Below are 15,074 nucleotides of genomic sequence, written 5' to 3'. Positions count from 1 at the left end.
GTATATGTATATATATATACTATATATATATATATATATATATATATATATATATATATATATATATATATATATATATATATATATATATATATGGTATACAGTTTAAAACTTGAGATGTGTAAAAAATGTCTGTGGTTCAGATTTTACAAATTTAAAACTGACAAGAATTTAAAGATAAACAATAATGCTGCTCATCCTAACTCATGTAATTATTGTTTTCTAAGTCTAAGTGTAATTTCAGATGTGTACAATGACGGACCAGTATCACTGTCTGTATGTGCTGAGTTTAATCATAATAGGTTTTAGGACGTGGCCCAAAACAACACAAAAAACGCTTAAGTAAAACCCTTCTGGATTTAAAAAAAAAGTGTTACTGGTAGATTAAATTAAATTCAGATATTGAAATTCCAATACCTGACGGATGCTGACCTTTAAAAAAAACAAAAACATGTCATTTAACTAACATGTTTTTATGAGGATGCCAAAACACAAGGAAAAACTCAATGTCTCGTTTGCAGCAGTAAACAAACGTTGCAACTTCTCTCTTTTTTTTTTCATACATTTTTAACTTTTTCTTTTGTGGACACAGATTTGTTAATATTTTGTTAAAGTTACATTTTCACTTGGAGGATTGAAAAATATAATTATCTTTCAAAGCTCTACAGACTGGGTCATACCACCTAAACTAGTGAAGGTACATCTGGAAATAAACAAGCTCATAGCAGGCCTTCCACAAGAACAAAGCGCCTATATTGTTAGCACAGAGGTTAAAAGATCAGCACGTTGTTCTTTCAACTCATGACCGGCCGTTGAGAAATCAGAAGATGTTGCATGTTTTGGGAATTATTCCAAGCACCTCTGCATCTGATGCCCTGATACTCGACAGCACAGGTCAGATGACTAGAGTTTGACAAACCTGTTTTGTCCCCCCCCCCCGCAAAGGTATTCATCCAAACAGTACAAACTAGATTTAATTTTTAACCTCCTTCCCTGTTGTCATTGTGTTGAAACCTTAAAACGAATCTTAATCCAAAGAATAAGATGAATTTATTGGAATATTTGTTTTTGTACTTCCCTTTGGAGATTAGGCCTTTCACATATTCCATTTCTTCTTTTTATTTTTGTTTCACCTTGGGAACCTTACATTTTAAAATTACCCAGACCTATTTATATACCTTTGCACAAGATGCCTTTGAAAACTTTAATTTGCAAATACTTCTCCTTTTTAGTCGAGTCGAGACACACAGTCAACCTGAAATCAGACACAGTGGCACCGCACGCGACTTCTCCCAGAAGTTATCATTTACGATACGGTCGAGGTGTTTTTGGTTTTAAATCCGAACAGCGTGCGTTGTGCAGGAAGTTGTTGTTATTGTTGTACTAAACTGTGTTGCAAGGGAATCTGTGTTGAGTCGTTAAGTCACTGATTTGAAAATGGTAGAACAAAGTGGATCAAGTTGGCCAACATGTGACGCAAAATCTCTTGTCCTTCTCGTTTGTTTTTGGGGAACAAACAAGCAGCAAACCACCACCGACGGATGATACACTCTGAAAATTACTTTTAAAGTTTATTCAAAGAAAACAAAAACAAAACAAAAATAATCAGGAAACTACACGACTTCCTGTCATACACAGAGAGGACATAAGTTAGAGAAGCATGGCAGAAACAGAGGAAAATACATTGCCTCACATCCAAGCCTGCAGGGAACGTTACTGCAAAGTTACCGCGGTCAAGTAGCGTTACGCGAATACCTGAAAAGAACAGCAATGTGTTCGTTATTGTTTCCGTTGTAGGTGGTTCAGTGGAGAGATGGTAGAAAACAATAAATATCCAATTAGAAAGAAAGAAAGAAAAAAAACAGGCTCAAAAAGCAGAACCAAAGTGTAAGGAACCAAGATGCGTTAAACATAAATACCGTGATGCACACATTAGTGTAACGAAACATTGCCTCTGTAAACATTTTTTTCCACCTAAGGTGAGTGTAATAATATTCAACCACCGCAGTCGCATATTTACGTGTACATAGACTTACAGAAACAACAAAAAACTAGTAAGTTTCCTAACTACCTCTAAAACTTAAGAATACACAATGCTTCAAGTGATTTTTTGTGTGTTTGTTTTAATTTTTAAAAAGAATATCCAAGAAGTGGTTTTTAATAACAATAGTTTCACACGCTTTAAATGCTGCCCTCTTGGCACTTGTTCCAACTTTAACCCGCGAGCGGATCACTTTTTCTCACATCATTCACCTTTTATTTAACCCATTATTAATAGTCATAATAATCACATTATTTTTCACAAAGTCAGCCACTCTCCGATGGCCTTTAATGCAGTAAAGCAAACATGGCGGATACTACTCTCCGTTAACTTTTGGAGCGAAGGGTTTGGGACATGAGCTACGTGACTGATAAGAGCCTGGAGGTGTGTGTGTGATTGTTGTCAGGAGGGAAGAGGGAAAACACACGCAAGAGACCCTTGTTTGCATCCTGATAAAAACATGTTTGGACATGAAGTCTAAGCACAAATGGGATTCTCTTCTGTCCTCCCCTCTTTTTTTAAACAGAAATGTGCAACTTTTTTTAAAAAAAATGTCTGGAAATGGAGGAAAATCCAGCTGGACCGGATGAAGGAGATCAACGCTGCAGCTCGTTGAATGTACAGACATCTGTAATCTAAGCAGGTTTAGGGTGAAAGAAAACAGGAGCATCTCTACGGATCAGAATATCACCGGAAAAATCATTTATTTCGATATTTACAGTGAATAGAGCAAAGTGTGTGTTGATTAAATCAGATTCATTCAGTAATTTTGATGGTGGCGCCTTGCAGCCAATAAAAGCCCAGAATTCAGCCTCTCAGTAAAAGGTTCTCAACAAAAGGTTAAAGAAGATTTATCCAAGAATAACAACGGATTGAAAATGTGTGGTAGAAAGCAAAATGGACAAGAAGCATGAATAGAGGTTGGTGAACCAAAGCCCTTCAAGAGTTTGGGGCAGATTAAGGAGGAGAAGACTTGGATGTCATTTCAGAACCAGAGTCTTACCCGGATTAATGAGAAAAAGTTAGAAGTAAAAAAATGTGTAGGCATTACACTTTTCCAAAATACACTAATTTCAATACAGCGGGGGAAAAATCCCGACTTGATCCTAATGCAAAAACTTTTTCAGCTAATTTATCTTCATACTGCCAATTTGTGCCATCTTAAGGTCATTGGAAACGTTTGGGGAGCCGTAATCAGCTGGCTGGTTTTAGGTTTTCATTTGCAGCAATGATCCAAAATTACAGAAATAAACACCTTAAAACATTACACTGCTTATCTGTATTATGAAAACGAATGAAAATTTGGATGATATTCTGATTCGTTGAGATACGAATGCATCGTCTGTTTTTGTCGAAATGAGGAGGGAAAAGAAGAAGCTCTGCTCCGTGTTGCCAGGTTGGGGATGGCAACATTTCATCACGGTAACATTTAAGTCCAAAGTGTTAGTTTTAGAACGACAAAGTTTCAGTCCTCACGTTAAAGCAAGCAGGGCTATCCGGACGCCAGAAGACGCTCCTTGACTCTGAAACACCGGGATGGGGGTGAAGTGGCGTTGCCATGGTTTCGGAAAACAAAAGCATCTCCACACCTGACGCAGAGGCTCTGCTGCAGCAGCTTTTATTCACTTAAAACTTGAAATTGAAACACCTAGAATCGACCACTTGTGACAAAGATACGAAGCGAAACATCATCTCATGCCTTGGACCACCACACAGTAAGAAGTCTCTCTACATTCTGGACACTTAGTGCATTGAGTACATACAAATAATAATAATAATCGATGGAAGGTGAAACGAGCCGAAAGAAGGGGGGGAAATGGAAGATAGAAGTCCGCCTCCCGCACCTGAAACAAAACCTGCTGAGTCATGCGTTCGCCTCTCTGCCGCGGGAATTCAACTCGCCGACAACACCGAACTCTCCGACCACACACACTTACACACACATGCTGAACGTTCTTCTAACATCATCAGTTCATAAACACCCCACATTTTTTTTTTTTTTTAAAGTTAGTCATGGAATAGCTATTCACAGCAGTTCAAGTTTCTCAAGTGGAGTTCAGACTGTCGGTTTCTATCGCCTTCTTCTCGCGGCTGAATGCGCATGAATGGAAAATAAAAGCTTAAAGACGCGTTTAACTCCACTCTGTTACACCTCTCTAGAAGAATTCATAAAATACTAATTTGAAACCCACCTGCCTGACTGGTCCTTTCTCTCTCCGTCATCCTGTGATTTTTTTTTTCTTTAAAGCAACATCATCACACACGCGCGCGCGCCCCCCGTTAAAAACACCTGGTCTCACCCGCGTGCTTGTCTGACCCAAAACCTGCTTCTAAAAACACACCGCCGTCGCGTAAATAAGACGAAATCCCTTCCAAGAGGCAGACCTTCAGAAAGTAGTAGCAGGAGAAGAAGAGAGTGGCGTTTGCTGAACTCCTAGTTTAAAAGACATCGATGTTACTGGACCGACTCGAGAGCACGGAAACGAAGCGGAAGTTCAACATCGATCCCATCGTAACATGACAAGCACCAAGACAGGCTGAGAGGAAAAACACACAACGTCGTCTGTCCTCTTTTATTAAATTCACATTTGTTTTAATTTCTACCTCCTTTAACATGTAAGCTATTGGTTTTACTTCTGTAAGGAAGTCGTCACTTCCGGTATTTCCGAGGAAAGCGGCGGTCTTCGCCGCGTCGCCAGGTTGAGGCCCCTCCCCGGAAGCACGGGGGAAGAAAACGGGGTGAGGTTGACGCCGTGGACCGCGCTGATGGGTCTCAAGCCGGCTGTTTTCGTTGTCCGAGGATTGACAGAAACATCAGAAGTGGGTTCTGAGATCCAGTGTTAGCGAGGTGTGAGGGGGGGACGATGCGAAGGATGAGGAGAAAAGACAGGAGGGCAGGGCGTGGACCTCTACCAGCTGAGAAGGTTGCTTCGGCCCAGAGTCATGAAGTAGACCTGGCTGGAGCCTCCGGGCCGAACAGAGGCGAAGAACACCTAGAAAGGAAACAGGATGCGGGTGGGAATTTTATCTGGGGCTTTTGTTTGACAAATTACTTACATGCTTCCTGAAAGAAATAATTCCCCTAAGTTCAAGCCTGTCAAAACGTGGGGTGCACAAAGAGGGAGAAAAAAAAATAAATCCACCAACCAAAAACAAATCCAAGGTCTAATTTTCATTAGGCTTTTTTCTCTGGACAAACGGGAAGTAAATTCAGAAAAGGGAGAAGAGAAACTTGGGCAATTTGGACACAGCTGGGCCAACAACACTGAAAATGTAGAAAATCATTTCAGTTTCACAGCTTGCACGTGTGATCCTCCGCAGAATGGATTCAATATTAGTATTTGTGTGCGACTTCTTGATTTATGATTTTTGTACAGCAGGTTGAAATATGGAGCCAATTTCAGCAGCAGAAAGTTTCATTGAACAAATTTCGGTGCAACTCTGGAATGTCCTGCAGTCATGTCAGCACAGCCATGCAGCCAGAGCAAGGAAATGTGGTGTAATGTGGAGTTGGACCTATTCGCACCTCCCATTCAAACCTCATTAACTTTCTTACATTTGGTCACTTCACAACCACAAATTTCAATGTACTAAATTGGGATTTTATTTGATAGATCAACACAAAGTAGTGCATAATTGTGAAATACAGGGCAGATAATTCATGCTTTTGAATGTCTTTTACTCTGATGCCTCCTAAATAAAATTCACTCGTGTGTAATTTAATCCCAGTCTGACTTAGGCAATTAAATTAAAATGAGCTTGATCATTTCCATTCTGATGATTAATATTGTTTGAAGGGCAATTTTGTTTACAGAGACTTTTATTCATGGTTTTGGTTGTATGTGTTTTTATTGTTTTTGATTACTGTGTTTTATTTTGGATTGAATTATCTTCCAATTCCAGTGTTAAGCATGTGCAAAATTAAAGTTTTTTTGTCTTTTAGAGGGCAATCTTGAATTATTATGCCATATATTACTTTAAAATGATATCGCAGTAATTACTGGGACAATCTATCGCCTACTGTGACTGAGCTTGATATATTTTGCAAATGGAGGCTTAGCAATGAGCTTTAAAATCTGTATTTGTAAAACATGAGTGAAGCATTTTCTTTCAAATTTCCAATCAACTTCAATTTTGTTTCAGTTTATCACATAAAATCTCAACATGGTGTGTTCAAGTTTGTGGTTGTAACAAAACAAACGGTTTTGTAGCATATGAAGTTTTTGCTTTTTTTTTCCATCATTCGTTCTCACCTTATCGTTTCTTTCACAGAGGAACTTGAGTCTCTGGGCTCTCTTATGCATAAAGACTCCATCAAGGTGACCAGTTTCCACTGAGCGGATCTCTATGGCCTTCTCGCCCCAGCCCATGATCTGGTTGGAGCGAATGTAGGCTGAGGAGAGATTTACAAGTTAATACACTAAAGTTACTAGAAGTATAGGGTTAAAGTGAACACATACTTAGTAGATAAAAATGTAGAAGGGTGCAGATAAATGTGCATACATGCTTGTTTGCTGTGTAGCAGTAGTGGGCAATGCTAACTAAAAAAAGTTAGCTGCGCTAACCCTGAAGCATTAGTAAACATTAGTTCTGCCAGCGATAAAGAGTTATATAAACATGGCACTTAGCAGAAGCTAATGCTAAGGTGCTAAATACAACCATGTGTCAATGACACAACATGTGTTACAACACACACGTCGCAGGTTCAAATTTGGTATGGTTACGCGTCAGTAAGTCATACTTTTATAGCTTAATATAGTTTTATAGTTGTTGAGATTTGCCAACTCTGTTGCTGGTTTTGCCAAACTGACCACAACAGGGGTTTGGTCCGAAAGCACAATGGACATCAGTAGACTTTTAAACTGTTTACTCAAGGACAGGGTGTAGTTCTCCAGTGACGTATTCTGGGTACAAAACAATAATAATAAACATCATTTATTGCACCACAAATTCAAACGTCTAGCTACTTGAAGCATTCTCATCAGTCGATAACCAAGACTTCAACACAGACGTCAAACTTTATTCAACTGAAATTTTACAAAACAGCCAAATAAATTAGTGCTTTGAGAAGTTAATTCAGGGGAAACTAAATGTTAAAGCGCTGAATGAGAAGCTAGCTCAGTTGTTAGCGCCTAAGCGGAGGTGTGCCCACCACTGTTGTGGAGTCATTGCCGTAGCGACTCACCCACGGAGGTGGGCATCTCCCCCCACTGCAGCACCACGTCCTTGGTGATGCGCCCGTAGGTGTTGACGTAAACCCCCTCGTCCTCGTAGCACACCAGCAGCTCGATGCCGTCGGTGTTGGGGAGGATGATGATGGCGTGAGACTGTATGTTGTTCTGGATCTGAAGGCACAGAAATCAGAAGATGTGCGTTTGACCACCGGTCTCGGCAACTTCATCATCCAGCATTAAGCAAAGAAGTGAGAAACAGCTGCTCTACAGCATGGTGGCTATGCCGTTCACCATGTCGGGGAGTTTCTTACGTGGGTTGGCAGGTAGATGTCATAGACCGCACCGGAGTCGACGTCGACGGCGTGGAAGCCTGAACAGGAGCCGTAGATGACCTTTAACCTTTGCCCTTCCTCCACAGTGAGGTCGACCAGCAGGGGCTTGTGCACCAGGTCACCGAAAGACTGTTGAAGACAGTAAATTGAGTTCAGACAAACAAGCTAGCGGCTCAGCTGTTGGCTATAGCTATCCCAGTCATTTCTGTACCTTGAAGGCCATGAACTTGTGGTAGGGTTTGGGTGCCCAGGCGTAGACCTCCACCGAGTTCTTCAGAGCCAGAACCAAGAACTTGATCCTCTCGTATTTTACTGGAAAAATAAATATTTAAATGAACCATCAGGATGACGCAAAGAGAGAAAAGGAGAATTTCTTGGTCCAGTCATGTTGATTGGATAAAGCTTACCTCCTCAGAAGATTCATAATCTTGTAAAACTAACAGATTTACAGTTCACCATTTTTAATGCATTGTTCCTTTTTTTCTTGAATGCAATCAACTGAAAGTTTACAAAACTGTCTAGTAAAATAGTGCTTTAGTACTCAACATTTTGAAGCTAATTGAAGGTTTTCAAAGTTAGCTCATGCTCTTAAGTGCTAAGCAGCAAATTCTCGACAGCATTTGTTTTAAAAGATGTGTGCAAACCTAGTTTGCATGTCTTCCTAGCGCTTGACGCAAAAGTAAATCTGCTCCTGCCAAATCTCTGAGCAAATGCACTGATGCAGCCTGTGCAATGAGACTTAATAAACGTGTTTATGGGAAAGTTTACACTCCATCCAGAGCAGGAGAAACACAGCATTCGTAAGACCAGACGTGTTTGAGTTTTGTAGACTGCATCCAAAACAAAGGTGTCTGCTGAATATATATTTTTTTTGCAAATGAAAGATTTCTACCTTTTAGCAATTCAACAACACAACATATTGAAGCTAACAATCATCATTTTTGATCTGACCATCAAACCTTTAGTAAACTATTTAGGAGAAATGAAAAATACTTTGCGTGTTGTGAAATATCCAATAAATAGTCCCCTTCTTTCCACATGTGTTAATTCAAGAAATGTATAAACCGACATCAACTCGAGATCTTTGATGGGAAACATATTTGTCGACAGCTCCAGTAGAGAGAGTGGAGTTTCCAACAGGAAGTGCTCAGTGGCACTAAAATCACCAAGGACATTCTGCGTTTTAGACAGGACTGAGTGGCTGCATGCCCTCTCGGTTGCCACTGAAATAAAATTTCCTAATCGAGGTTTTTCCTCCTGTTATTTATCGGTGACATGCCTGTCTTGGACACACAAACCCGCTCTGTATCATTGGGTGAGTTTATAAAGCTGGAGTCTCCCGTTTGAAACCACTGGTGGTCAGATCAACGTCAGCTAATGAGACAGTATTTCATAAGGTACGAGTGAGGATGAAACTTTACTAATATTTTGTCGGTGCCTTAGATCACTGTGTATATCTGGGAAAATGTGTTGGTGACACGGCGGCAAGTCGCACAGTTTAGGAATCTTAACCAAGTCGTGTGCATCAACGAGCTTTAACCAGGGACTGAGTGAGTGTGTGTGCCTTAAAAGACTAAAACAGTGAACTTAATGCAACCTGTGAAGCATCTGAAATTAGCTTTGGCTGAAACTAAGGCACAGAGGGAAAACCATATAATCCCTGTTTAGAAGATAAGATTTATGGACACTCCTCCTAGAGATGAAACTACTAACATTCCTTGTATAATCTTACGTACCAACTTTGTAGTGGACACAGCCCTCCAGATCCCCCACGGTGGTCCAGCCCTGTTTCTTCTCCACCTCAGGGTCGTTGTGAAGGATCTTGTTCCTCAGCCAGGATAGGTAGTAGACGCGGAGCTTGTTCTTTTTACCTGGCATGGCGCAAGAATGGAGGAAAAGATTTGTAAGTTACGGTAGCATTTACATCAGTATCAATGTGTGTAAAATCAGTACAGCAAAGAAATTAGTTGAGACAAACCGATCAAAGACTGTGTGGATAAAATCAACTGTTTTACCCCTGATCGTTCAATTCTGTAAAATGTCAGAGTCTAAGAAATATTTCTTTCAGTACATAAAACATATCAACAGTGTAAACATATCCACAGACAACACTTTGTGTTTTCACTTTAGCTAAAAATCAGATAAAGGTTGCTTCAATTAAAAACTTAATCAAGATAATTAAGCTTTTAATTGCTTCAATTTCCATGGGATTTTAACGGGGTGTGACTCGAGGGATGCAAAAAAAACAAAAACAAAACAAAACCAAGCATTTTCATTGCAGTTCAGTAAAATACACCAATTCTGATTCACCCAAACAGCCACCTCATCCTGTTCAAAAATGAGTTTTTAAAGAAAATTGGCTCGTTTCCATTAAGCAAATTTATTCTCGAAACGTCAAACTGTGCAGTTATATGGTCAATGGGAATAAAGCCACAGATGCAGTGGGTATTCAGGCAGTTTGCCAGTTTTATATCCTTGGATGAGATTGTTTAGGGTAGCAAACATTGTTTAAAAGAAGCACAAACAGTTGCAAAACTTTATTGCCATCACAGCTGCAAAACATAGTGAATCACATTTGTCATCACAAAGTCAATATATGCAAAACTGAAACCGCAAAGGACAAGTCTGATGCAATATTTGCTAGGCTGTGAATTCCATTGTCATGCATTAAAATTCTGCTTTCCAAAAATTTATTTGGCAACTTTAGCAGTTCACAGAAGTTGTTAGGATATTCATCACCATGGAGCTGAAACTCAGAGAAAGTTGATGACACGAGGCATTTCCTGGTTTGCAGGTTGGATGGTCAAACCATTTTATTGTGTGACTTCCTGGTATGACATTATATCTAAATGACTAACTGAAAAGAGAAATCAAAATGGATGCAAAATGCATAAAAATATTTGAAATGTACATAGCTTCTCTGTTTCGCTGTGTCTTTTGGACGCTCTATAGACGTCATATGACTCTCTTTTACTTTAAGAATGTTCTGGCGACGTTGCAGAATTACAGAATATCTGATTTTCGTGATCAGAAACATCCAAGTTGCATTAAATCATGTTCACTTAAATTGTATGGCCTTTATTTACGTTGTCTCCTGGCAATCTTCTTACATCAGTCCGTCAGGATGTGGTCTAACTCGCAGAAGTTCTTTCATACGTCCCGACGAGCTGAGAGGCGTCCATGACGTGTAGATTATTTTTACATGTCGGAAATGCAAACGAGTTTCACAGACGAACATGGACGTGTGTGTCGTTTCCTTCCATCATGGAAAAGCTCGGCTGTATGTCAGAATCACAAAGCGTATACGCACACAACGTGCTCTTCACGCAACATCCGCTGAGCTCAAAATGTATGTTGTGACACCGCGTGTGGGCTATTGAGAAAGAGGAGAAGTAGGGATGCACAAGTAGTAGCTTGCACAAAGAGGAGAAGTGGGGATGCACAAGTAGTAGCTTGCACAAAGAGGAGAAGTGGGGATGCGGATGCACTTTCAGTCTGAGAAAATTGGGCTTAAATTGGTCCGAAACTCGCAGGCGTCTCTGTTTCATTTGCGAACGCTTTTGTCATGAAGGAGTACAGAATGCTGCACGTTTTGCTTGCACTTGCAGGATTGTGTGTTATGATGTGTGACAATAGTTCAAAGAGGGAAGCAGACTGGACAAAAGGAGACAGAGAAAAGGAAGTGAAACTAGTTTTATGTCTCAAAGTCAATTATAGCTTCTCGGTATTTTCAGTTTCCAAGCATCAGTCTGTGTCATTGTCCTGGTCTTCAACTTAACCCAGGGTTCCTGCGAGTTTCACATACTCAAATTTAAGATTCTTAAAACCCCTCTGAATTGGATTGAAGACCTGTATCTCGACAGAAATGTATAAAGTTCATCCAGCGCACTGCCGATAAATTTGCACTGACAAATGACAGACACAAACAAGCCAACTAGCTAGCTATCTAGCAAGGGTATATTAGCAACTCAGGCTTTCTGCAAGTTTCACTTACGCAAATTTAAGACTTTTAAGAACCTCTAAGAATGGAATTGAAGACCTACTATTACAGAAATGTACAAAGTTCATTCAGTCAACTGCACATAAATTTGCACTGACAAATAGACTGCATAAATAGACAAAAAGCTAGCCTGCTAGCTAGCAAGGGGAAAACTAGCAGCTATTTGACAGTAGCCTCAACCATCTCAAGGCAATGAAGGAGTCTGAGTGACACAAACTTTCACCTGTCAGAAAAGACCCAGGAGAAACAGAAATAAAAAAAACTGAATACATGATATTGAATAGTCTTAAATTTTGTCTTACGATATTACAGAGCAACTTCCTTTTTAAAACGAATATGAGACATTTTTAAGGCTTTAATTTTACACACATGAATTTAAGACTTCTTAAGTATGCATGGACACTCTGTCCCTGCATAGACTTTGCCGCCTAAAATGCAAAACCTTTGCGTTTTTTTGTACCTTCTGTGAAGTATGCTCACCTGATATAGTGACGAGGACGTTGAGTCCCTCGAGGACGTCCATCTGCTGGAAGCGCCGCCGGTTGATCAGAGGGTAAACCTTCCCCTGACCGCTGCGATCCAGCAGCATCAGGCCGCTCTCTGTTCCCACCAACAAGTTCACGCCTTGAGCACACAGACAGAAATGTATATCAAGGAGAACATCCCACCTGGTAATCCCAAATTGAATCACAGCATGTCGTCTGTGGCGTTGTACCAATCTTTAATGCGGGTTTTGTGAATTTGCAGGCTTCGCTGCAGGGACGCAATACAAAACAATCTGCTTTTGAGCAAAAAATCTGCTATTCTTTATTCAACTTAAAGGCGACTTTTCCACATCGTTTTTTCATTTTAAATAAAATCTGAAATGCATGGATTGCATCTATTCACTTTAGTGATACATCTCTACCGGCCGGGTTTTAGCAAAATAAATCAGTATTTTGGTCTTGGTATAAATTCTGAATTGGATTACGATCAGGTGAGATAAAGCATCCACACAGCATGATGCTGCCACCACCATGTTTCACAGCCACAGCCGTGTGTCCAGGGTGGTGTGCAGAGGTAGATGTGGGCAAAAAGGTTACGCGCCTTTCACATTTTTACTGCATCACCAATGACTTTATTTCTTCTCCCCTGTCAGATGGGTGACATGTACAACTATTAGTTGTCCAAAATGGACAAGACAACTTTTAGAATGTTTTTATAATTAGATGTGAATAACATACATTATTTTTCTTCCAAATCTTAATAAAATACATTTAAGTTTGTTGGTAATGGGACCAAATTAATAAAAGTTCAAGGCATATGGATATTCTTGCAAAGTACAGAACATTTTTGTTATTTTATTCTTCTAAAATTCGAAATAATCCAAAATGACCTTACTGTTGGGGTGGAAAGTTATTGTTTTTTTTTTTTTTATCTTTAATGACAGTGAATTGTTTCCAAGCAACACATTGTCATGCAGCAGCAGTGATTACTGGACTGTCCATGTCGGAAACACAGCAGCTCTTCCCATCAGGGCATTGCTGACCCCCTGTGGTGAAGATGTAAACATGATCTCTGCATTTTTCCCTCACAACTCCCTCTGTTTCCTCTCTTCTACAGAACTAACCGGAAACTCATCACCCCCATCCGAAACAGACGACCTTTACCCCAAAGTGCGGCACACAGGATCTCGGAGTTGAACCTCTTCTTGTACTTGCGGATCTCCGGCGTGTCGCTCTGAGGGCGGGTGTTGACCGGGTTGACGTTGACCACAGAGCCTTTCCGGGACGGGTCGGCCCTCAGTGCCTCCGCCAGCCGGGCGTCGTTCGCGTAGCCTAAAAGGTCAAAGGGAAGGGCTCAGGTGGGACGGTGAAGGAGTTTACCAGACGGGGTGAGGATCGCTTAGAAAAGCGTTTTCTTCAAGTGGAAAGTAATTGAGGACCACAAAATGTTGATCTTTTTAATTTTTTTGCTATTTTTGTTTAAAATAAAGTATTTTTACGCAACTTAAGACTTTTATCGCGACAGAAATCTTCAAAGGGAAATTGCAAATGAATTAATCGCAAGGGTTAAAATAAGAAATGAGCCATGACAAAGATGAAGATCATCTAGTCAACAGAAAGGCACTGACATACTTTGCAAGATTATTTCTCTTTTAAAACTCCAACCTTGAGCTGGAAAACCTAGTTTGTGCATTTCTCTTTGTGGTTAAGGATGGCAGAAAATCACTTTAGGGTCGCAAATGTTCACAAATGGACGGCCTCGCTATACGGTGAACTAACGGCAGAAAATGTTTTCTTAAAACAGCATCTGGAAAACTGATATGATCAGAGGATGACAGTTCGATATAGATCATCAGTTCGATATAGAAAATGTTTTCAGTGATTACAGACCAGATCAACCATTGGGAGTGAGCGGCTCTCATCTGTTTCACCGCTGCTTTCTGGAAATGTTTAGAGATCACTGGCGGGTCACCAGGCGCATTAGAGGAGGCAGGGACTCGGCATACCGGTCCGTAACAGTTGGCCTTGATTACAGCAGCATAATGGCGATGGAAACATGAGGGCCGCTGCGATAAGAGTGTTTTGTTTGTAAACTGGATTTTAAACTGTACGAGTACAAATTACCAAGGCGAGTCTGTACGGATTTTTTCTGGAAAGGCTTCACAAGCTCAGCTTCCAACCTCTGGAGCTCAAGGCGTCTGGTTCTGATTTTGGGTCCCAACCGGACATCATACATGCAACTGGATGGAGCGAGTAACTCAGGAGAGGCTGACTGGTCAGAAACTAAATTAAGGAGGATCTGTTTGATCAAAGAACAGAGGAAACTGTCTGTTTGACCTCAGATAAAACTAAAGCAGAGGGACGGACCTCGGGGATCATAACGACATCAAATTCTTCCCCGACGCTCATCAGTTCTCTCTAAGTTATGTAGCATCTTACTGAACATTATTATGGAAAACAAAAACACATTTTTTGAAGTAGCGTGCAGTGTATGTGTACATATTGCTTTAAGTTTATTTTATAAGGCACGTTTCTCTTTGGATACAATAGCAGAGCAAAATAAAGGTTTTCCCCAGCAGAACTCTTAATAAATGTTCATATTAGCATACAATGTTTTAAAACCTGGTATCTGCAGGTTTCAGCATGTAAAATGTAAGACTTTTAAAGACCTTTTTAATGCCACCTTGAATGAAATTTAAGACAAAAAACTATACATATACAGAGATTGTTGGGGGAACTTGCTGCCTTACTATCAAGCATAATAAAAACTGTTAATCCGGCTTTATGCTTCTCCTCCATAGTACCAAGCATTATTATTATTTTTTTTTTGCTCCTATCCTCATACGGCAACAGAAGTGAGTAAAAATGAACGCTGTCTGTCCATGACAGAAGTAAAAGAGCTAGCCAGCTAACTAGCAAGGGCATTTTAGCAGCTAGTTACCGGTTAGCCTCAACCGCCTTTAGTCAAAAAACACAATGAAGATGTTTCCATGCAACTCAAACTTTTGTCTGACAGGAAAGTCCCGCAGAGAAAAAAATCGT

The 15,074-nt window shown here is 40.2% G+C and overlaps 1 protein-coding gene across 7 annotated transcripts in view; it reads right to left on the bottom strand.

Annotated features, from left to right (window-relative positions):
- Nucleotides 1–1,552: 1,552 nt before the first annotated feature.
- Nucleotides 1,553–15,074, bottom strand: part of LOC106951384 (mitogen-activated protein kinase kinase kinase kinase 4-like) — a 106,025-nt gene continuing 92,503 nt past the window's right edge. For all 7 annotated transcript variants that reach the window (XM_015038885.1, XM_015038886.1, XM_015038887.1 and 4 more), the window contains 8 exons: nt 13,197–13,364; nt 12,028–12,171; nt 9,284–9,418; nt 7,759–7,859; nt 7,527–7,676; nt 7,227–7,386; nt 6,295–6,434; nt 1,553–5,034 (listed from right to left, as the gene is read on the bottom strand). In XM_015038885.1, coding sequence (XP_014894371.1) covers nt 4,951–5,034; nt 6,295–6,434; nt 7,227–7,386; nt 7,527–7,676; nt 7,759–7,859; nt 9,284–9,418; nt 12,028–12,171; nt 13,197–13,364 — 1,082 coding nt within the window. In that variant the 3' untranslated portion in view covers nt 1,553–4,950. The remainder of the gene's footprint in view (nt 5,035–6,294; nt 6,435–7,226; nt 7,387–7,526; nt 7,677–7,758; nt 7,860–9,283; nt 9,419–12,027; nt 12,172–13,196; nt 13,365–15,074) is intronic.

This window comes from Poecilia latipinna, unplaced genomic scaffold (genome assembly GCF_001443285.1).
Source record: "Poecilia latipinna isolate Pla-1442-1.1 unplaced genomic scaffold, P_latipinna-1.0 Scaffold456, whole genome shotgun sequence".
Taxonomy (NCBI): Eukaryota; Metazoa; Chordata; class Actinopteri; order Cyprinodontiformes; family Poeciliidae; genus Poecilia; species Poecilia latipinna.
Note: the sequence above shows the minus strand (reverse complement) of the source record. Positions and strands in the feature narration are given on the sequence as shown.